The following is a 20756-nucleotide window of genomic DNA, read 5'->3' as shown; positions in this document are numbered from 1 at the left end:
ATTGCACCGCGGGGTACCACTACACCAGGAGTACTTCTGCTTCTACAACGACTTCTCGAGCACAATCAACTCATCCAGCTTCTGGGTGTTGGCCGTCGTAATGACCGCAGCACTGAGCGGGCCACGCACGACAGTTGTGCCGTACCCAAAGTGCTTCGACACAACAGCCTTGATGCCCCCAATGCTGCCCAGCTTGCCAAGCTCCCAATCAGCATGGCCAAGCAGCGCCTGAATCTTCGTCGCTTCCTCAAGCTTGCCCGCCTTATAGAGCCTGTAGACCTCCATGTGCGCTTTCGGTGCGACGTTCGGGAGGGCACCGATGAGCCCTGCGCTGCCTGAGACGAGACCTTGTAGGAAGACGTCGGACACGCCCGGGAAGGTGGCGAACTTGGACGCGGGGACGGAGGATGTTAAGCGATGCAGCTTGCCAACCATTCCGCAGGACAGCTTGGTACCGACAATATTGGGATGCTGGGCGAGAGCACCAATAATATCTGAGTCGAGGTTGAGACCTGCTGTGACGACAGGGAAGTTGTATATCATGGTCGGGATTGGGGAGGCATCAGCGACCTGTGAGAAATATTAGTGACAATCTGCCTAGCAACTATGCAAAGACGTACATCTCGGTGGAACTTAAAAATCTTTTCGGCTGTCATCTGGGCGGGCCAGACGGACGGCGTTAACACGAGGCAGTAAGCCGCTCCAGCCTCTGCGGCGTCCGCACAGAGCTTCTTTGTCTCCCGAGTAGACTGTGCGCCTGTACCCGCGACAATTACAACATCTTGAAAGCCGTTCTCATTAAGCGTCTGCCTTGTCAGACGTATAGCTTCTTTCCTCTCATCGTGAGAGAGATGTTGCGCCTCGCCATTACTTCCTTGCACAAGTATCCCCGTCACACCCCCCTTATAAGCGGTCATTGCCTAGTTAACGAGTAGCGATATTTGATACACACCTTCGCCAGCCGTAGGATGTGTGCCTTAATGGCAGGCACGTCAAATTCCTCGTTCTCGTCAAAGAAGAGAACGGCCGGGACGTAGACACCAGGAGGAGGAGGGGTGCTGTTGACGGGGGCCATCGCTGCTGGTGGGTGCTGGGTGACCTCGCCTAGCTATCACTGCGATAAGTATGCTAGACGGAGAGTAAATGTTCCGCCGGCGAGCCGGTTGTCCCGAGGAGGGCTTCAACTGTACGATCATGAGACGGAGAGGAAGAATGCCTGAGTTAGTCCGAGCGTGGGTTGTGAGAACCTGACACAATTTCGCTCACATCGTGTTCATTGTCAATGCTCGTGTGAGGCTATCTATGCGAACAGCAAAGACGGGCGGCATCTCGAACAAGTCAAATATTGAGTTGAGCGCGTTCGTGATCAGGGCCGTGCAGATAACACATAAGCGCTCACCGTCCCGGAAGGAAATGTCGGGCTTAGTCAGCATGTGCGCGTGCCGTCGCGCGACGCGTTCCTCCAGCTTCAGCTTACCACCCACTTGGTTTGCGTACCATCGGCGTGACCACGAAGACGAAGCTAGTGCCTGCGGAATAAGGCGCGATGATCCTCTCTAGCAACCGATATCCTCTGCACCTCGGCTATGTCGGCATAGTGTGCAAAGGGTCAGGGAAGAAGGAGTCCACTGCCCTAGGTGCGAGGAACAGCGAGAACGAATAATTTGGCTCTCACCGAGATTACCTCGCCCCTCACAAAGTCTCATGTTGGGCACGATGTTGCCGAGACAGGCGCTATGAGTCGCAGCTGATGTGGACGGCAGCAATCCATTGCACCGCGAGATACCACTACACCAGGAGTACTTCTGCTTCTACAACGACTTCTCGAGCGCAATCAACTCATCCAGCTTCTGTGTGTTGGTCGTTGTAATGACCACAGCGCTGAGCGGGTTACGCACGACAGTTGTGCCGTACCCAAAGTGCTTCGACACAACAGCCTTGATGCCCCCAATGCTGCCCAGCTTGCGCAGCTCCCAATCAGCATGGCCAAGCAGTGCCTGAATCTTCGTCGCTTCCTCAAGCTTGCCCGCCTTATAGAGTCTGTAAATCTCCATGTGCGCTTTCGGCGCGATGTTCAGAGGGGCACATATAAGCCCTGCGCTGCCTGAGACGAGACCTTGTAGGAAGACGTCGGACATGCCCGGGAAGGTGGCGAACTTCGACGCGGGGACGGAGGATGTTAGGCGGTGCAGCTTTCCAATTGTTCCGCGGGACAGCTTGGTACCGACAATATTGGGATGCTGGGCGAGAGCGCCGATGATATCTGAATCGAGGTTGAGACCTGCTGTGACGAAAGGGTTGTTATACACCATGGTCGGGATCGGGGAGGCATCAGCGACCTGTGGGATATGTTAGTGACAATCTGCCTAGCAACTATGCAAAGACGTACATCTCGGTGGAACTTAAAAATCTTTTCGGCTGTCATCTGGGCGGGCCAGACGGACGGCGTTAACACGAGGCAGTAAGCCGCTCCAGCCTCTGCGGCGTCCGCACAGAGCTTCTTTGTCTCCCGAGTAGACTGTGCGCCTGTACCCGCGATGATTACAACATCTTGAAAGCCGTTCTCATGAAGCGTCTGCCTTGTCAGACGTATAGCTTCTTTCCTCTCATCGTGAGAGAGATGTTGCGCCTCGCCATTACTTCCTTGCACAAGTACCCCCGTCACACCCCCTTATAAGCGGTCAGTGCCTAGTTAACGAGTAGCGATATTTGATACACACCTTCGCCAGCCGTAGGATGTGTGCCTTAATGGCAGGCACGTCAAATTCCTCGTTCTCGTCAAAGAAGAGAACGGCCGGGACGTAGACACCAGGAGGAGGAGGGGTGCTGTTGACGGGGGACATCGCTGCTGATGAGTGCTGGGCGACCTCGCCTAGCCATCACTGCTATAAGTATGCTAGACGGATAGTACGTGGTCTACGGTTATCCCGAGGAGGCTTCCAACTTAAGATCATGAATGTCTGATGCGATTTAACAATGTGGAAAATATCCGCTGATGTCTTACATTTGTGGCAAAGCTTTGCTAATGTAGCATTTAAACGGCAAATAGTTCTCATTCACAGCCAAAGTGAAACATTTTCAACATGAAATGCCACGGTTGCACATAAGAAATCAGTCGACATTCATGCACAATTTTCCGTGATATTGATAAATTGCATCGTGAATCTCACTCACATCGGGTTCATTTTCAAAGCTCGTGCTATGCAAATAAGTAGCGAAGACTGGCGGCATCTCAACTTCAGGTCAGTCACTTGAGCGCGTTCATGAATACATAACCGCCACATAAGCGCCCACCATTCCGGAAGGAAATGTCGGGCTTAGTCAGCATGTGCGTGCCGTCGCGCAACGCGTTCCTCCAGCTCCAGCTGCTGGTTCCTGCACACCGTCAACAGCACTCGACTCCTTCGGCTCCCTTTCTGCTTGCCTTCTATGGTTCAAGCCCTACTTGGACTCTATTGACGATTATTACGACTTCAAAACCAAGCTGGGTGATTCCCTGACAGGAGCTGAATGTATTCTGCACTGCGCCGTCGTGTCTCTTCTGCGCTTTCCCTCAAGAAAACTATTGCCTATGGCCTGAATACATCCACAAGACGCGTTGATGCCTCGCGACCAGTCCACAAGCAATTCTCCACCTTCTTGACATCCAATCATCTCCGATCCAGGTCCAACTATGCCGCCTCTCGAGCAGCCCTGCGCCATGTGCATGTCCGCGCCATCTCTTACACGGCGATCCCAAAGTTTCTGCTGCGCGCGTTCCGTGTACCGATTGCGGCGGGAACAGTAGGCGCTGGCGGGCTTACCTATGCCAACTACAAGTTCGAGGGTGAGCATGAAATGTGAGCTGCTGGGCCGGAATGTTGACTTCGACTCCACTCTCAGAGTTCAGGAAGCAGTCCGCCGACTGGATATCGTCCGTCCAAGATACCGCTACGGACATTCTTGGTTCCGCCTCCGATGCTTTGAAGGCAGTCTCGTCCAAGGTGTCCGAGGTGAAGTTGCCCGAGTTCGAGGCACCTCAGTTCTTGAAAGACTTGTTCTCTTCCGACGGGAGTGATGGTGGTGGTGGTAGCGGTGGTGGTGGTAGCGGCGGTGGCGGAGGCAATGCGAAGAAGCCCAATAACCGTCATGCAGCCGCATTGGCTACTCCCGTGGCAGCTGTATCGCTTTCCGCATCGGATTCGCAGGCGAATGACGATGGTATCTCCCCGGATGCAGGCCTTATGCACTTGACGCGGAAGCTCATCGAGATCAGGAGTATGCTGCTGAGCATCGATCAGAGCGACGCGCTGAAGTTGCCGAGCATAGTCGTAATCGGGAGTCAGAGTTCCGGGAAGAGCTCAGTGTTGGAAGCCATCGTTGGCCATGAATTTTTGCCGAAGTACGTGTGCATTATCTGTCGTAGCGCGTTCTGATCATCTCATGAACACCTCGTAGAGGGAGCAACATGGTGACACGCAGACCAATCGAACTCACCCTCATTCACACGCCGGACTCCGCGCAGGAATACGGTGAATTCCCTGCACTCGGCCTTGGAAGGATTACCGACTTCTCCAGCATACAGCGCACACTCACTGACCTCAATCTTGCTGTCCCTGACGCCGAAGCCGTCTCCAACGAGCCCATCGATCTCCGAATATACAGCCCCCGAGTGCCGGACCTCACACTGATCGACCTCCCGGGCTACATTCAGATTGCCTCCATGGACCAGCCGGAAACGCTGAAGGAGAAGATCGCGGCGCTTTGCGAGAAGTACATCCGCGAGCCAAATATCGTTCTCGCCGTATGTGCTGCAGACGTCGACCTTGCCAACTCACCTGCTCTTCGCGCAAGTAGGAAGGTCGACCCGCTTGGTTTGCGTACCATCGGCGTGATCACGAAGATGGACCTGGTGCCTGCGGAGCAAGGCGCGATGATCCTCTCTGGCAACCGATATCCTCTGCACCTCGGCTATGTCGGGGTAGTATGCAAAGGGCCAGGGAAAAAGTCGAAGGATGATTCCACCGCCCTCGTTGCGAGGAATAGTGAGAACGAATACTTTGGCTCTCACCGAGATTACTTCGGCCCCTCCTCGACTCTCATGGTAGGCACCGACACCCTCCGCCGCCGACTCATGGAAGTCCTCGAGTCGTCGATGGCGTCATCATTGCACGGCATCACCAACGCAGTACAGCTTGAGCTCGAGGAGGCGCAGTACCAGTTCAAGGTGCAGTACAATGACCGACGGATCACCGCTGAGTCGTACGTCGCGGAGACGATGGACGAACTCAAGGCGCGCTTCAAGGAGTTCACAGTGCAGTTCCGCAAGCCGCACGTCCGCGCGAGGCTCAAGGCAATGCTCGATGAGAAGGTGCTCAACGTACTCGAGCAGCTCTATTGGGCAGATAAGCGCACGACGGAGCTCTCTGCGCTTGCGGCAAACCCGAAGGTCACGCCTGAGAGCGTCGAGCCTTACTGGAAGTACAAGCTCGACGCCGCGGCATCGCTGCTCACCAAGTCCGGTGTAGGACGCGACGCGACGCTGCTTGTCGCGGACGGGCTGCGCGCACTGATTGACTCGATCGCGGCTGGCGAGCCATTCACGTTCCACCCCCGCGCGGCGGAGCGGCTAACTCAGTTCTCGCACACGCTCCTGCGCGACCGGATCGGTATCACGTCGGATCAGGTCGAGAACTGCATCAAGCCGTACAAGTACGAGGTCGAGGTTGATCAGCGCGATTGGGAGACTGGGCGCGTTCAGGCGGTTGAGTTATTTGATCGCGAGGCGGAGATGTGCGAGAACAAATTGAAGGAGATCAAGAAGCGTGTCGGCGGGGGCAGGCGACTGAACGGGCTGATTGCGTACGTGAGGGGTCTGGAGGAGCAGGAAAACGAGAAGACCCAGAAGAGGTTGAGTGGCGTGGTGGATCAAAGCTCGCAGGTGGACCTCAACGAGGATGAGTACCGCTACCCTCCAGCGCAGATTCTTGATGGTGAGCTCAAGAAACGTAGTACTAGCCGCAGCTAATCCGGTCTGACACTCTCTAGCGCGGCATGCCATGCTATGCAGCGACAGACTGGGCATTCTTAAGCTACGGTTGGCCGCTTTGAAGTCCAAGCGGTGCAAAGCGGGACCCGAGAACGACGTCTTCTGCCCCGAGATCTTCCTTAATGCTGTTGCCGACAAGTTGGCGTACACTTCGGCCATGTTCATCAGCATTGAGCTGCTTGACCATTTCTTCTACCAGGTATCTGGTTTCTCATCACACCGCCGTCCGTTCGCTGACGTGGTGTTTCTGCCTCGTTTGTAGTTCCCTCGCGAGATTGACTCACGTCTTCTATACGACCTTGACCGCCGGGAGATCGTTGAGTTCGCACGCGAGAACCCCATCGTGAGGAAGCACCTTGACCTACAGGAGCGCAAGGACAAGCTGGAGGAGGTACGTGATAACAATACACCGCCGTGCAATTCGATGCTAATTACCGAGCAGGTTATGAAACAGCTAAACAGCCTGGCGGCGCTGAGACCAGACGCACAGCCCACCCCTCGGCGACAGCGCGGGCTCTTCGGAGGCATGTTCTGATAGATGACTCGGCACTCACCTCTAGCATTTAGCATCGGATTCGGATTCATGGCACTGTAAACCACAGCAGAATACTGTTATACTATGATATACCTCCAGCTCATGATTGTTGGTATGCGGAAGATGGGTCAAAATGGATAAATACAAGCGGATGTGTGTAGCGGGTGTACAACGTCTACAGTTTCGCCTTCGTCTTGGCTGCCTGTTGTTCAACGCCGTATTAGCGGTCGCAGTTGTGAAGTGGTCTGAGATGCTGACCTTGAGCACGCCGTCGAGCTTTGTGGCGAACATCATGTTGCCCTTCGTCTTCAGCTTGCCGGTCATGAATGCCTTCTGTCCGTCGAGCTGAAAATGCCGCCTATCAGTCCAATATATTTGCACCGTAGCATGGGTGGTACTTACCTTGCCCTCGGCCAGCTGCTTGAACGTCTCATCCGACATGATGAGTGTCACGTTGGCCTTGGACTTCGCCGGTCCCTTGTACACAGTCCCCAGCGTCTTCATGTCAATCGTCCATACAGCCTCCTTGCCCTCCGTGTTCTTCACTCGTAGCTCGAAGATGCCGTTCGTCTACGTGATGGCGTCTTCTGGTGAGCGTTGCGCTACATAGGCTGAGCGAGGACGCACCTTCTTGATTTGCGCCTTCTTCTCCTCGTCGTTATAATTGTCGAATACCGACGCAAGCGTCGCCAGGACGTCAGAGGACTATTGAGGCTGTAAGATCACCGCACACTCAAGTGTGAGAGCAGGAGCGGGTACCTTGAATCCCTCAACCTTGATGTCAGACATGGTGCTGGATGTTGCGAGTGGCTGAGTGAGAGGACGTGCTCAAGGAAGAGCTGCTGGAAGGACGACCGCTGCCGAAGAAGCCCAGTGCACGGTGGTGGGGAGAGAAACAGTTGGGGAGGGAGGATTAAGCGATTCCTCCGAGCACTGACGCGCCCGACAGGATCAAGCTTCCGAGGCATGTGATTGGAAAAAGAAAAGCAATATATGTTTCATTCTATTCGACGAATGCCTAATGTACAACAAAATACGGGATATGGACGCAATAGTCCGTCGTCGCCAGCAGCAATGGGGTACCTCGATATATGACAGCAAAGGGAGAATGTCGGAAGACGGCTCTTCCGGCTATGTCGTGTGCATGGCGTCGTCATCCTGCTGCTGGCTGGGAGGATGAAGTAACTCGTCAAGTATAACCGAAACTTGCTTTTGCAGCTCCTCTCTGTCCCTTTGCACGGTCCGCATCTCAGCATCACGTCTGTTCGCAATCTGAGACTCGTCGGACAGCAGGAGCAGCAGCTTCATCGAGTGAATGATGGAGAGCAGAGAATGTGCTGCTCGTATCTGCCATATCACGGTATGTGAGCTCAGACCTACGCAAATGTATTTTCACGTACCATCGACTCAGCACGGCATTCCGCTTGATAGGATTCCTGCGCTATTCGGAACTTATCCTTGTCTCCAATCTATGCGCCCGTCGACTCCTTCTATCAAAGTGGCAATAGGCTAGGAAGAGCTCACAGAAGCCAAGCCAACAAGGTCCACCATCCCATCTACAAGTGTCTCAATCTCAACGTCCACCTTCTTGTTCCATTCTTCCTCTATGGCGTCCAAGTAATCGCTCGAGTTCTGTTCAACAAGCGGCACTGCATTGCGCTGTAGAAGCCTGGCTGTAGGTAAGGCAGATGGCCGAGAAACGTCTGTCTGAGGAACCTCAGACATTGTTATTGGAGATTAATCTGGTGGCAAGTCTGATGATGAAGGAGGACAAGACTCGCGGTTGTGGCACAAGATCGAGATCTACGACGCGCGTCTGTGGCGTCTGGTTTGGCGATGCGTACGCTTTGGTCTGATATCTAGCTACATGCGCCTGCAGCACCTCACTCCGCCACCCAACCAAGGGCTTCTTGATGCTCTGGAAAAATGTGGAATCCGTACCGACGTCGACTTGCTCTTTTCCGACACTCCCATGAACACCTTCAAGAAACTGCCCACGAAAACCATCAGCCTCCACGACTTCAACCAACTGATTTCCAAAGTGACCGAGCAAGCTGCGGTACCAGGAATTCGTGGAGACGAGCTTCTTGAAGCCTTGAGAAGACGGCAGGAAGAGGACTTTCACGGCGAAATCACCACTGGGGTCACAGCGCTAGACAAGTTGCTCGGTGGCCTCAACCCACCTCGGGTCATCGAGGTTTCTGGAGATCGGGGCTCTGGAAAAACGGTGTGTATATAATTATATTCTGAGTAAAACGGAAATGACTTAGGGCAAATATCAGGCATTTGCGCTGCAAGTTGTTCTGCGCCACCTCTCCAGCGTATATGATGCTGCCGCCCTCTGGATCGATACTACAGGTGACCTGGCTATTGATAGGATATCTGACTTGCTAGAGTCATATAGAGGTGATGTTAGTGCACCTATCCATTCTTTTAGCTGTCCCCGTATAACAGATCATCACGAGCAGGCGAAGGCAACAGTCATGGATAGGCTGCAGATCGCTCTTGCATTTGACATCGAGGCTGCACACGAAGTGCTGGAGAGCTTACGTCTTTCTCTAAGTGTAAGTGCATCCCATTTATTTTCACATAGAACAGCATACTTGATCTCTAAGCTCCGCATCCAGTCTGATCCAAAACCGCATCCAATGACCCGCATAGTGGTGATAGATGCGATTACTCCTCTCATCGGACCGCTGTTGAGTGCTGTGTCTTCACAAGGTGTGATCGTACCCTATTCCGGACTGCGCTCAATGAACTAGACATTGTATCCCTACCATAGGCCACGCCATCATGACCACCTTCATGCGCCAGCTCCGCAGCCTCGCGGAATCATTCTCTCTCCTCATACTGGTACGCCCGCCCTATCCCCCATTCTGCCATTCCCATGAACCTTTCCGCAACCCAGGTCATCAACACATCCACCAAGTGCCTACCTCGAAACCCCGACTCTGCGTTCATGTCCACAGACAGGAAGCCCGCCCTGGGACCTTCCTTTACCTTTCTGACAGATACAACGCTGTGGATTTCTCAGACGGACGATGTCGGCGAGGAGGCTGATGGTTCGACTATAAGGCACGTCGCGGAGGTCTTCCGTTCGAGACACACGGTATGCTGGCCAGAGACGTTCACATGTGATGACAGACCATCTGACAGCTTTTTGATACATGGACAGGCCTCCAGGACCTGGTGCTCGTTCAATCTTCGCCAAGGCATGCTGACAGAGTAGTTCAATTGCGTTGTGCCAAGTCCTGAACTGCAGCACCCAGATGATCAGCGTGCGTCAATCATGCACCGTCTCACTCGTGTATCAGTCTGCGTAGGATGAGTATAAGGTGGACTTATCTTGTATGAAGAATCATCCATAACTTCGCCTACACCACCTCGCCGGCTCGTGAACCATGTCCACTGATGCCCAAAAATGGTCTCCTCGAGCCAAGACGCGATCCTTCGATTATGTTACGATGCGAGTGTTACAGCAATGCGGAAGCACCAGAGGAGACAGAGAACCTACAGTACACGTATATAGGGAATGAACACGTCACTGATCCTGCTAGCAGCTCATTCGGCTCCGAATATACAAGAGCAGAACGCGGAGTTGTTTTTTCGGTAGGCAGCGAGAAACACGAAATATAACGAGTCGGGTTAGCTTTAGACGCCGCATACAGCTGCCATTCTACCGCTCTCTGTCCTTCTCTCTACAACTTTCTAACTCATTCACTCCCCATGCTGCATATCAGATCTGGTTCCATATTTTCAGCGTACTCTTCTGCATTTCACAGGGTCATCGCCGTTTCTGCATTTGATTGAGCTACCGCAGCCATGGAATCAAACAAACGTTGCGTTCCGCAGCGGATTGGTTTGCAGAAATTGTTCACTCTACCGTGCGCCATCTGCGTCGATCCCTCAATCAGTATATGACGGACGTTTTCTACGGCTTTCTATCTGCAACATCCGTAGCCAGCTCGAAGATCAGGAGCAGTAATACTGGATTCGCACGAACTTCACTGTATCTCAAGAGAGCATACAGATATAGGGCTCCAATGGTAGGCAATAATACAAATAACAAACTCATTACATCGCAAACACATAGTCCGAGAATAGCATTCAGACACTTGTCACAGGTCCTCAAACCTATAAAGAAGACGTCCTTCGTCAACCTTCGCAGACCAAGATTGATAACCGTAGAGCACGCACCTATCAGGCATGAGCACCGGCGCGATCAAGCTCCACATATACAGGAGCATGCAGAACCAGCTCGACACGATCCGCATCCACATCGCAACTTCAGAGCGGCCGATATACACATCATCGTCGCCGTTGTGATTCTCCTTCACGACGTTCCTATGGTTTAGTATCATCAGCACGGCGCATCTCGAAAGAAGGGCAGAGATAGCGCACCAATCCGTGAGCAACATTGCGACGTACATAGCGCCGATGGCGAAGATGAGATGGAACCAAGAGTACTAAGAGCCGCAGGTCAGGTCTCAAATCGCTTAGAGTGTGATGAAAGATAAGGCATACGTTGTACCGTGTCCCGGTCCGTTCGTCATCACGCGTCTCTCCAACAATCTCGTCCTCGTCCTCATCTTCCTCCTCATCAAGCGCAGAGGCAGGGATGGCTCTGCAGTAAAACGTCAGACGGCTCATAACGAAACATTCAATGCAGATTACTCACCCGGCTTCGACCGCAGCAAGCAGAGCTTGATACCTTGGCGTCTCCGTACGGTTCGGCTGCGTGTTGACCACACCCATCTCGGCATGCCCATCATCATCAATCGGCAACTGCACCGCACCGCCCTTCTTGCCATTCCCGACCAAAGCCCGGCTCTGCGTCGCCGCACGGCTGGTCGAATACGCGATCGCCAGGAACGTGAACAACGCACCCAACACGACAGTTGTGTTGCGCGTACCCGCCCCAAGCCCGCCGCGGCGCAGCGGGTTGCACGTCGCATGCTCGTGGTTGCCCACTGCAGACATGACGAGGTACGTGCAATACACAGCGACCATGCTCGCCTGAGCGAGGCCCGAGCGCGGATTATGCTCCTGTACCTTCGGATGGATGCACATGAGCGTGGTGAGTACACACAGTGCGAGGTTGGTCGAGATGAAGAAGCGGTTCAGCGTGCACCCGCTGTCGGCAAAGAATGCGTAGAGCACGCCCGTCACTGCGATCGCTGCAGCGTACATGCCCGCGGTCGAGCCGATAAGGATCCACTGCCAGAGATTTGAGTTGGAGTTCTCCCAGTTCTCGAGGCAGGTCTCGGACCAGGAATGTGCAAAGTCGACGAGGAGGACTAGCCCGAGGAGGATGAAGACGGTGGCGCCGACCATGGAGATGTAGTTGCCCCAGAACATGAAGAAAGGGTTCGGAATAAAGAAGGAGACAACCAGGAGGATGAGCCAGAGCAACACTTTGGGTCCCCACCAACTGTGAAAAGGTTGAGTCGTTCTTCACGATTTCATTGACCACAGTCACACTTACCCGTTCTGAATCGAGGCACGCTTGTCTTTAGTGTCCTTAACACCTATGAGGAGGGCGCCGAGGATGAAATGGAAGAGCGAAAGGGCAAAGCATATTCTATGCACCTGGGCAACAGATCGTGAATGGTTAATTAAATCGTGCACAGCAAGAGCAGAACGGGCAGCATACGCACTGCAAGAACACCATAACACTTCCCTCCCTCGCAATCCATCTCTAAATACCCATGACTCCACTTTTCAATTGTCTGTATCGCTAAAGGCGTCTTCATAAGCCATGCAAGCATCGAGTCCAGACAGAATATGATCTGGACACGTTTCCACGATTTAGCACCGCAGACCTTCATGGGCACGGCGGAGGGTACGTACGGCGAAGCCAACACGGGTCGCAATAGATGAGTTACAATTACAAGACTTGAAGAACATCGACGCTGCATAACACCGCTCTCATCAGGCGTTGCGCCGCAGTGGCTTGAAATAGTACTCACCGGCGGTCGAGGTGAAGCAGAACGCTAGGCCTGCTATGCATGAGGACGCTACCGTCCCAAAAACGCCTGCTAAGGGGATAGAGAACAGAATGCCCATCGCGGATGGTGCACGATATGTTACAAGAATGATGGTAGGATGGAGGACGTTGCAGACTGGACTGCGAGCAACCAGTGCGGCAGTCATTGGCTGTTACGTAACCATCGCAATGATATATTTATGGTAAACAGATCGCATCTGGTCTCTGCCCACAACGGATTCCCAGCTCAGTACCTTGCATTGCAACTCTTCAACTGATACTGACTCGCTTCCCCACCAAGTTACGCCGTCGGTCATCACCTCGAAAAATACACATCCTTGCAATACAATCTCTGCAACCTTGCTCAACGTGCGTTGTGAACATCTGCTATCCACCCATTCGTTGGAAACCACAGAGGCACAAAACAGCGATCCTTACCTTCAGCAAGCTCTGTGCATGTGCATGCTGCCTCCACAGGGTATGCATGCTGGCGAACTTTCGGTGAAGTGCAAGATGTGAGGTAAGTCTAGAGATACAACGCACAACCCCGAAATCCGAATAGTGATATCTTACAACTGACGCGCTGGTCGCCAGAATAGGGGAGGGCAAGGAGCATTCCATAGCAGACGTGTAAACCTCAATTGCAGGTACATTTAGTGAGTATGGATGTTACATATCAAACAAGATCTATAGCATGACGCGCATCTACCGAGGCTGTGCGGAGAAAATCTGCGAATGCAGCCGGATGAGACGGAGCGTGTGAAAAGCGATGTGCGACTTACAGCTAGCAAATGGAAACGCAATCACCGTGATTCTGACAGCTCGACTTGGAGGCCCATTAGGATCTCTCCCTTCATACGTCATCCTCCTCGTCCAACAGCATCTCTTGCTCGACTTTGTCCAAACCCCCTTCTTTGTTCACATCCTGCTGAGGATCGCCGGCAGTAGAAACATCGCCCACCATACTGCGCGGATCGGCAACACCTTGATCATTTTCTATAGAGTCTTGCGGGTGAACGCGATCGGTCTCCTGGGCTTGACCGATGCTGCTAAGGATGTTCAATTCAAACGACATGTTGTCGACGTCCGCTTGCGTATGGAGCCCACGTTCCGACCGGACAAAGGAGGGCGTTTGGGACTGCTCCCCGCGTGTGGACCGCGCTGCGGCCCGGACATTGAGGAGAACACGGGAAATGAGGATGGGAGAGAGTCTGTAAGATCGTCAGCGCGTCATTGGTAGGAAAAATGGAAGAGAACTGATTCACGAATATTCCAAACAACTGATAACATTTTTAGTATTCTATCATGTGCATAGACATGTACGACAGAATGGTTAGGACCTGTAAGAAGATATGGGGGGTTGGAACGAGCATGCACTTACGACGTCCAGGAAGGTCGATACAGTTACAAGTAAGTTCAGCAGTAGTAAAGCTCTGAATAATATGCTTCAGACGTTGCAAAATTGAGTCGGACTCCATTTCTCACGTCAACTGAATTGTGCCTATGAAATAGTGGATTCAAACGTTATTCGAGCTCAGAGACCCATAGTCATTGTCCGACAGCCGTACCGTCTCTGAGTAGCAGTGCCGCAAGCGATGGATTCTTCGTAGAAAGGATGCCAGCGGTGGCTGGCCTATGATCAACATATAGCTTGCGCCAGAGAATTGCGAGCGCCACGACGGCGGCAATTGTAGCACAGATCGCAGTGACTATGTACACTGTGGTGCAATTGTCAAAGGAGTGTGGAGGAAAGCATCCTTGGATTCGGACTCACATCTATTGCATGACAGATAAGCAAGTACGAATTTACTGAAGATACCGGCTTACATACTTTGCAGCGATATCTTGTGCTGAACTTGAACTGTTGTACTGGATGCATATGGCTGTCCTATTCAACATGAACAGATAATATGATACTGGAATGAACTCTTCTCATGCATTCAACATAAGCCAATCAATTATATGTCCCAATCAAGAGGAAGCGTACTGACGTAGACGTTTGAAACCACGTTGAAGACGGCAAGTAGTGTGAGGAACATAACAGGCCGTCGGTCGCCGCCTGTGACGGCATATATTCGCAATATTGTGACCACTGCACTATGCTTGAGCTATGATGATGTGTCACGCAGCAGGCCAACCTACCATCTGAGATTATTCCATTGAGTATGATAAGCAGATTGCTCGTCACGAAGTTTGCCATACAACTACAACATAAGAGCAATTAGGCACAAATAATTGTGACAACAGGGAACAACTCGCCTCTACAATATTTGTAAGTCGAAGGTGTATCCAAGCGAGACAATATTCATTCACGTACCGTTACTGTATCTAAGTTCATGAGAGACCAGACAGAAACGATCGCATAGCTCAATGCAAGCATCCGATTGACAAAGAACAACCATGCAGAGAATGATCGCTCTCCCCACAACAGCTGGACCTCTTGACCGAATGTTATGACATGGTCGAAGAATATGAGCGCTGTGTGAACAAAAGTCGTCAATGGTTAGCCAGTGATAAGCAAAACATGCCCGACTGGCCTGCGCCCGCAATAAGAGCGCAGTTTTCTGTAACGCTGATGATACATCGTTCAATGCAGTAAAGTTTCAACTATCTGAAGAGACGCACGCTTCGTCCAATACGGTGATTGCTTCAGATGCGGCGATCGACATGCCTGAGTAGAGAGAACGTAGGTTGAATTAAGGTGATGGACAGTCAGCCTGTTTATAACGCCATACCCCATCACGAGATAATGTTACATCACCCGCACATTGACATATGCTGTGAGCCAACTCATCTATGATGGGGTCTGCAAAACAAAAGGTGGTTCACAACGGGTGACTCCATCATGCCCGTAAGCATAGAAGGCAACTGAGAGAGATTTGCACATCGGAACGAAAAGGCCGCTCGGCTCATATGAGATGAGATCATGAGAAGGAGCTGTGTTCAATTTGATCCGTTGCTGTATGACAACTGCAACCTCATAAATGAACTGCCATCGCGGAAAGGATCAGAGGAATCTCCTGGCAGTTATCAGCTGAGTAAGCGATAAACCGTCAGCACGCGTACAAGGGACCCGCAAAAACGGGATACGGTAGAATATGCCCCATGGTCAGGTTCCGCTCGCAGTCTAGTGATGGGTGATCGCAGGAGGATAGGTCAGCAACTGCGGAATGATTGACTGACGGTTTGATAACGCCGGTGGTTCAATTATTGAGTGTTCTGTTCGTGACTCCAAGTGAATCGTGGACGAAGAAAGACGAGATGTAGTTCACCAATGCAATCGGAGCGACTGACACCATGAGAGGACAGCGTGCCTTGACTACCGTTGCTTCGCCACAGGAGAGACTGGGCCAAAACCATGAATTGAGTTTCGTACCTTCAAGTTAGATCTGCAGCGCTGCATTTGAATATTTGAATGGCCAAAGAAGACATGCTCGTGGCGTGGTGAATGGTGCGGGCATGCCCCGATCGTTCTGCCATGCAGGCGTCCGACCAATCACACACAGGCGCGTGAACGTACTAATTAAAAGTTGAGTTCATTCCAGGTTGTGCACTGCAACGACAGGTGAGAGAAACTTACACTTTCGAGGTTCGCTCAGAGCGACCACTGCAAGAGCTAGGGTCCTCCTCAGAGGGGGGATTTGAAATCAGCCATGTATATGACCCGGTGAGTCTTAGAGACGAACTCGTATTCCCAATGCGGGCTTCAAGAACCATTTCCAGGTTCACATAGTGCAATGCAACTTGCTTGATGGGGGGTTTTCCCGGCACGTTGACCCGTGCTGGTGCCAAACGTCGGTACTTCACCTCAGCAAAATGTTACATTGCGTTGAGCAGCGGACTCAGGCTCGGCCCCGAGTTCAGCAGGTGTTCGACCCACTCCCTTCTAAACATATCCATAAGTCTTTCCGCGACCAATCAATCAGGCTAGGCAAAGACTCCCAAACAATGCCATCCTACCATAGTCTCAGATGAGTCAGTAGAGTCTGTATTGTCGTCTCCTCCCACCTCACTCCATGCATTACATGTCATCCACTGGTCAAAACATACCGTTGCTGTTGCTTTGTAATCCAATGCGTCTGTCAATGCTCAGTCGCCCAAGTCTATTTTGATGCTGACCTGTCACTGAAATTTCATTTGGTCGCCGGCCAGCCCGATCTTCTCGAGTAGCCATATTTTTTCTCGTAATTCCATCGTATCGTGTACGTTCGTCCAAGTAAGGCGCTGAATTCTAGCTATCTGCTATCACAACAGGATTTCTTCCCTATCGCCAATCACCTCATGGACTGCCTCGACGTCATGTTCCCCGACGCGTCTGCGTGAAGGCGAGTGGACAGCTCATCAGCTTTCTCGTGAGATGAACTGTGCTCGTATCCTACTCTCAATGCCAGTGTGTCGCCTGGATGACACGCCATATCGCACCTCAGTTGGGCAGTACGACCCATGTCGATGGCGAAGTCGAAAGCTGGGCTCGGAACTCGACCATCAATGCCCATATGGCAATGCGACCGAAATACATCGTCAAGGAGACGGTTCCTGATCACCAGCGCATGACTATCCGGTGAGATTTCTTGCGCTGCTAGTCGTCATAGATCTCACCTCACTTGATCGCGCTCCTGATACCTTTGTGATGTTGGTTCCTCCGCATTTCAGCGGTCGCTTTCAATATCTCGATGGAGATCAGTGCCACAGGCGAACTGCGTAGGAAGCTCATCTCGATGAACCCTCGCATCTTCCCGTTATGTCTTGAATGTCCGGTCACACAGCCACCGTCAGAATGCTCTGCTCTCGGTGAACTTCCATGGGTGCTCGCACGAGAAATGCCGGAGAAGGCCAGAGACTGTGGAATAAGTGATTGACGATTTCATCCTGGAGATAACGTCAGTGGTTCAATTATTGAGTGTTCTGTACCAAATGAATCGTGGACAAAGGATGCATGACAGACGGAGTTCACCAGTGCAAGAATGACTGATACGATGAGAGGATGGCGTGCATTGACTACTGTTTCTTCGCTACAGGACAGACTACCCAAAACCGAGTGTCGTTCAAACTCCCCTTCCGCATTGCACCAGCCTGCTGCCAGAGTGAGCGAACTTGAAGGTGACTGAGATGCGCCTGTGGCGTGGTAGCGGCCCGCCATTCTGCCACGCGCTCGTCCGACCAATCACACACAGGCGCTTGGACTTCAAAGCTTTAGCTTCAACCACCGAGCACGAGTTGAATTGTTCGCCGCTCGAGTTCTCGCTTGGAGATAATATATCAGCTGTGAGTAATTCCAGGCTGGGCGCTTCAGCGACAGGTGAGAGAAATGTACACTTCGCTCAGTGGTCACCACAAGAGCTAGGGCTCTCCACGGAGGGAAAGATCTGAAATCACTTATGTGCATGATCTGTGAGTCTAATTCCCAATGCGAGCCTCAAGAGCCATTCCCGCGTTCGCATAGTGCAAGGCAAGCTTGATCGGTGACTCTCTTTTGACATGTTGAACCCATGCAGACGCAAAACATCATACCGCACTTCAAGAACACCTTACGTCTGAGCGTCGAGCGGCGAGTGTCTCGGTGAGTCACTTCTGAGCAAGTGTCTTACTTACTCCTCTCTAAGAACACTTTCTACAACAAGCCTTAGCAAAGGTTCTCAAACATTGTTATTCTGTCTATAATCTGAGACGAGCCAGTTAGAATCTGTGCCATCATCTCTACGCAGTACGTGTTCAAAATGCTCAGCCGTAGTGCGTTATCCTCCGGTGCGCCTCTCAACACCCGGGCTCGGGACATGGCCTGGTACAATACTCTCGCTTATACTCTATCCCTAACTGTCAAGGGACTTTTCCTGCAGGCTATGCCAGTTGTCGAGTTGTAGCCAGCCTGCCGTCGTCATGACCGTCGGGACATCTCAACCCTATGACTGGACATCCGCGCTTTCCTATAGTTTGACATGTATCCGCTGAGGTTGGCTACGAAACCCTGTGACGACGCTTCAATGCCAACAGCCATACCGTGCGGAGCATTGAAAAAGAATGCAGAAAAAGCTGTGCAAGAAAAATCTGTGCATGCAACCCGGTGAGACTGAATGCACGAAGCTTGATGCATGATGTACTATCACTTACAGATAGCAAGCAAACAAACAATCACCGTGAATGTGACAGCTCGGCTTGGAGGAGGCCCCATTCTCTCCCCTCACATGTCGTCCTCCCCATCCGACATCATCTTTTCCTCGACTTCGTCCATCCTCTCTTCCCCGTTCACTTTCTGATGAGCATCGCCAACGATAGCAACATTGTCCGCCCTACTACGCGGCTCGGCAACACCTTCATCATGTTCCATAGAGTCTTGCAGATGAGGCGATCGGTCTCCTGGGCTTGTTCGGTGCTGCTGAGGATGATCAATTCGAATGACACGTTCACGAAGTCTGCTCGTGTCTGGAGCCCACGCTGCGACCGGATGAAGGAGGGCGTTTGGGACTGCTCTCCGCGTGTGGACCGCGCTGCGGCTCGGATGTTGAGGAGGATACGATCGGATCTAGTCTCTGCTCACGACGGATTCCCAGCTCAGTACCTTGCGTTGCAACTCTTCAACAGAGACGCTATATACTCATGCATACATGCTGTATTCCAATTACATCCCCCGTGCACATTCTCGCGATGCAAAGCCTTCATACTGATTCGCTTCCCCACCAAGTACGCCGTCGGTCATCACCTCGAAAAGTACACGTCCTTGCAATACAATCTCTGCAACCTCGCTCAGCGTGCGTTGTGAGCATCTGCTATTAACCCATTCGTTGGAAACCACAGAGGCACAAAACAGCGATCCTTACCTCCAGCAAGCTCTGTGCATGTGCATGCTGCCTCCACAGGGTATGCATGCTGACGAACTTTCGGTGAAGGGCAAGAGGTGAGGTGAGCGTAGAGATACAACGCACAAGCTCGAAATCCGAATAGTGATAGATTACAACTGACGCGCCAGTCGTCTTCTCCTCCATGACCCTCCTCTCACAACAATCCCGACTGATCCTTCCTTCTGTGCCCCTCTGAGAAATGTGACATGAGTAGAGAGGAAGCCTAAGGCCGCGGGTCGCGCTTGAAATACTTGCTATTGACAGCGGAGCCTTGGATAAGGTCGAATACCGTCTCTCCAATGCCAAGGTAGCGCTCCGCGGCGTTACGGATGGTTTGGTCCTCGATCATGTCCGTAGTTGGCCTGAATGCACGTACCGCGTGTATGCGGACTTAGCTGACAGTAAAGGCAGGCAAGATGAACACACATACGTGATACCGATGGATCGACGTACCCCCGCGACGACAGTTGAAAGAAGGACCGCGTCGACAGCATAGTGGATGACTCTTCCGAACACCATCATGCGAACTGGTGTTTGGTGCTGAATATAGCGCAGAGAGTGTATGTGTGAGGTGAGCCAGAACTAACTCGACGCCGCGATAGTCGACGCGAGGGTGGGCCACAAATCGTGAGGAGAATTATACGCGGTCGGGCGACACGAATAGGGACGGCACGGCGGGCGGGTGAGCACGTGGTCGTGGCAGCCTTGGCGAGGGGCGTTCCCGGGGCCATTGCGATCACCGTCCGTGGCACCGCCTCGGCGGAAGAGCAAGAAAATGCACACTCTTGGGCTATCAGACAGCCCTTAATCAAAGCTTCAGTAATCGCAGGCTCCTTCCCATCTCGCTTTCGGGAGTTTGGGGGGCCCCGTCCTAGGGAGGGTACACGGTGCCACATCCTAGACCGATCGGCCATGTGCTCGATCATGATGCGATCACTAATTTCGAACTCCTAACTCTTATTTCCCCTCCAACTCCCTACAGCAGCTGGGAGAAAACAAAAGTAAACATCGGTGCTGTGGCTGACAACCACCCCAATAGGGCAATCACGAGACACCCAATATTGCCATTTTTGTAATGAGTTTCCGTAGCACTGCATTCTAAGTGCACATTACCTTGATGCTCACTCGAGAAATCTGAGTGCTTTGTTCAATCTATTTTCTCATGCTGTCATCCAGAATAGCAGAGGCATTCAGAATGCCAATATATTTCCTGTCTGACTGTCAATATGGCACAAACAACATCTGTTTTGCCCTTCAGCATCTCTTGTGCTGCTGTCACGGCACGCCAATGACAAAGATAGACAACCAAAATAAGGAATCCCCTTGAGGGTCTCCTGGCTGAGAGCCTACAGCGACGAGCTGTGGGCGATA

General features: G+C 52.2%; 11 protein-coding genes across 11 annotated transcripts; 2 read left to right on the top strand and 9 right to left on the bottom strand.

Annotated features, from left to right (window-relative positions):
* Positions 1-42: 42 nt before the first annotated feature.
* Positions 43-1075, bottom strand: LAESUDRAFT_736334 (dihydrodipicolinate synthetase; the record flags this gene model as incomplete). The annotated part of the gene is made up of 3 exons (XM_040910681.1): positions 43-570; positions 621-902; positions 953-1075. The coding sequence occupies 3 exons, from the start codon at positions 1073-1075 to the stop codon at positions 43-45; spliced, it is 933 nt and encodes a 310-aa protein (XP_040765497.1).
* Positions 1076-1517: 442 nt separating this feature from the next.
* LAESUDRAFT_811993 (dihydrodipicolinate synthetase) lies at positions 1518-2843 on the bottom strand (the record flags this gene model as incomplete). Its single annotated transcript, XM_040914365.1, has 3 exons — positions 1518-2339; positions 2390-2670; positions 2717-2843. 3 exons carry the CDS (start codon positions 2841-2843, stop codon positions 1812-1814), a joined length of 936 nt encoding a protein of 311 aa, XP_040765496.1. The 3' UTR covers positions 1518-1811.
* Positions 2844-3510: 667 nt separating this feature from the next.
* Positions 3511-6563, top strand: LAESUDRAFT_651059 (uncharacterized protein; the record flags this gene model as incomplete). The annotated part of the gene is made up of 6 exons (XM_040904281.1): positions 3511-3826; positions 3883-4381; positions 4438-5972; positions 6028-6227; positions 6291-6419; positions 6471-6563. The coding sequence occupies 6 exons, from the start codon at positions 3511-3513 to the stop codon at positions 6561-6563; spliced, it is 2772 nt and encodes a 923-aa protein (XP_040765495.1).
* Positions 6564-6738: 175 nt separating this feature from the next.
* Positions 6739-7459, bottom strand: LAESUDRAFT_811991 (sterol-binding-like protein; the record flags this gene model as incomplete). The annotated part of the gene is made up of 5 exons (XM_040914364.1): positions 7323-7459; positions 7191-7268; positions 6966-7133; positions 6822-6908; positions 6739-6765 (listed from the first exon to the last, which is right to left on the bottom strand). Exons 1-5 carry the CDS (start codon positions 7350-7352, stop codon positions 6739-6741), a joined length of 390 nt encoding a protein of 129 aa, XP_040765494.1. The 5' UTR covers positions 7353-7459.
* A 78-nt stretch (positions 7460-7537) lies between these two features.
* LAESUDRAFT_811990 (uncharacterized protein) lies at positions 7538-8362 on the bottom strand. The gene is made up of 3 exons (XM_040914363.1): positions 8088-8362; positions 7964-8032; positions 7538-7910 (listed from the first exon to the last, which is right to left on the bottom strand). Exons 1-3 carry the CDS (start codon positions 8286-8288, stop codon positions 7695-7697), a joined length of 486 nt encoding a protein of 161 aa, XP_040765493.1. The 5' UTR covers positions 8289-8362; the 3' UTR covers positions 7538-7694.
* A 68-nt stretch (positions 8363-8430) lies between these two features.
* LAESUDRAFT_650485 (P-loop containing nucleoside triphosphate hydrolase protein) lies at positions 8431-9792 on the top strand (the record flags this gene model as incomplete). Its single annotated transcript, XM_040904251.1, has 7 exons — positions 8431-8790; positions 8846-8974; positions 9032-9127; positions 9179-9284; positions 9346-9416; positions 9472-9672; positions 9739-9792. The coding sequence occupies 7 exons, from the start codon at positions 8431-8433 to the stop codon at positions 9790-9792; spliced, it is 1017 nt and encodes a 338-aa protein (XP_040765492.1).
* Positions 9793-10458: 666 nt separating this feature from the next.
* Positions 10459-12695, bottom strand: LAESUDRAFT_724747 (TMS membrane protein/tumor differentially expressed protein). The gene is made up of 9 exons (XM_040908685.1): positions 12533-12695; positions 12414-12475; positions 12221-12352; positions 12049-12152; positions 11242-11994; positions 11088-11187; positions 10965-11029; positions 10761-10907; positions 10459-10697 (listed from the first exon to the last, which is right to left on the bottom strand). Exons 1-9 carry the CDS (start codon positions 12627-12629, stop codon positions 10682-10684), a joined length of 1476 nt encoding a protein of 491 aa, XP_040765491.1. The 5' UTR covers positions 12630-12695; the 3' UTR covers positions 10459-10681.
* A 453-nt stretch (positions 12696-13148) lies between these two features.
* LAESUDRAFT_724746 (uncharacterized protein) lies at positions 13149-13925 on the bottom strand. The gene is made up of 2 exons (XM_040908684.1): positions 13263-13925; positions 13149-13205 (listed from the first exon to the last, which is right to left on the bottom strand). The coding sequence occupies exon 1, from the start codon at positions 13622-13624 to the stop codon at positions 13403-13405; it is 222 nt and encodes a 73-aa protein (XP_040765490.1). The 5' UTR covers positions 13625-13925; the 3' UTR covers positions 13149-13205; positions 13263-13402.
* Positions 13926-14429: 504 nt separating this feature from the next.
* On the bottom strand, positions 14430-14899 carry LAESUDRAFT_724743 (uncharacterized protein). The gene is made up of 4 exons (XM_040908683.1): positions 14867-14899; positions 14692-14755; positions 14541-14641; positions 14430-14477 (listed from the first exon to the last, which is right to left on the bottom strand). Exons 1-4 carry the CDS (start codon positions 14885-14887, stop codon positions 14442-14444), a joined length of 222 nt encoding a protein of 73 aa, XP_040765489.1. The 5' UTR covers positions 14888-14899; the 3' UTR covers positions 14430-14441.
* A 1871-nt stretch (positions 14900-16770) lies between these two features.
* LAESUDRAFT_104569 (uncharacterized protein) lies at positions 16771-17556 on the bottom strand. Its single transcript, XM_040901173.1, has 4 exons — positions 17504-17556; positions 17154-17418; positions 16929-17085; positions 16771-16864 (listed from the first exon to the last, which is right to left on the bottom strand). Exons 2-4 carry the CDS (start codon positions 17279-17281, stop codon positions 16847-16849), a joined length of 303 nt encoding a protein of 100 aa, XP_040765488.1. The 5' UTR covers positions 17282-17418; positions 17504-17556; the 3' UTR covers positions 16771-16846.
* A 1924-nt stretch (positions 17557-19480) lies between these two features.
* Positions 19481-19904, bottom strand: LAESUDRAFT_698483 (DUF1748-domain-containing protein; the record flags this gene model as incomplete). Its single annotated transcript, XM_040906347.1, has 2 exons — positions 19481-19747; positions 19816-19904. 2 exons carry the CDS (start codon positions 19902-19904, stop codon positions 19609-19611), a joined length of 228 nt encoding a protein of 75 aa, XP_040765487.1. The 3' UTR covers positions 19481-19608.
* Between the last annotated feature and the right edge of the window lie 852 nt (positions 19905-20756).

This window comes from Laetiporus sulphureus (assembly GCF_001632365.1).
Source record: "Laetiporus sulphureus 93-53 unplaced genomic scaffold LAESUscaffold_14, whole genome shotgun sequence".
Lineage (NCBI taxonomy): Eukaryota > Fungi > Basidiomycota > Agaricomycetes > Polyporales > Laetiporaceae > Laetiporus > Laetiporus sulphureus.
Note: the sequence above shows the minus strand (reverse complement) of the source record. Positions and strands in the feature narration are given on the sequence as shown.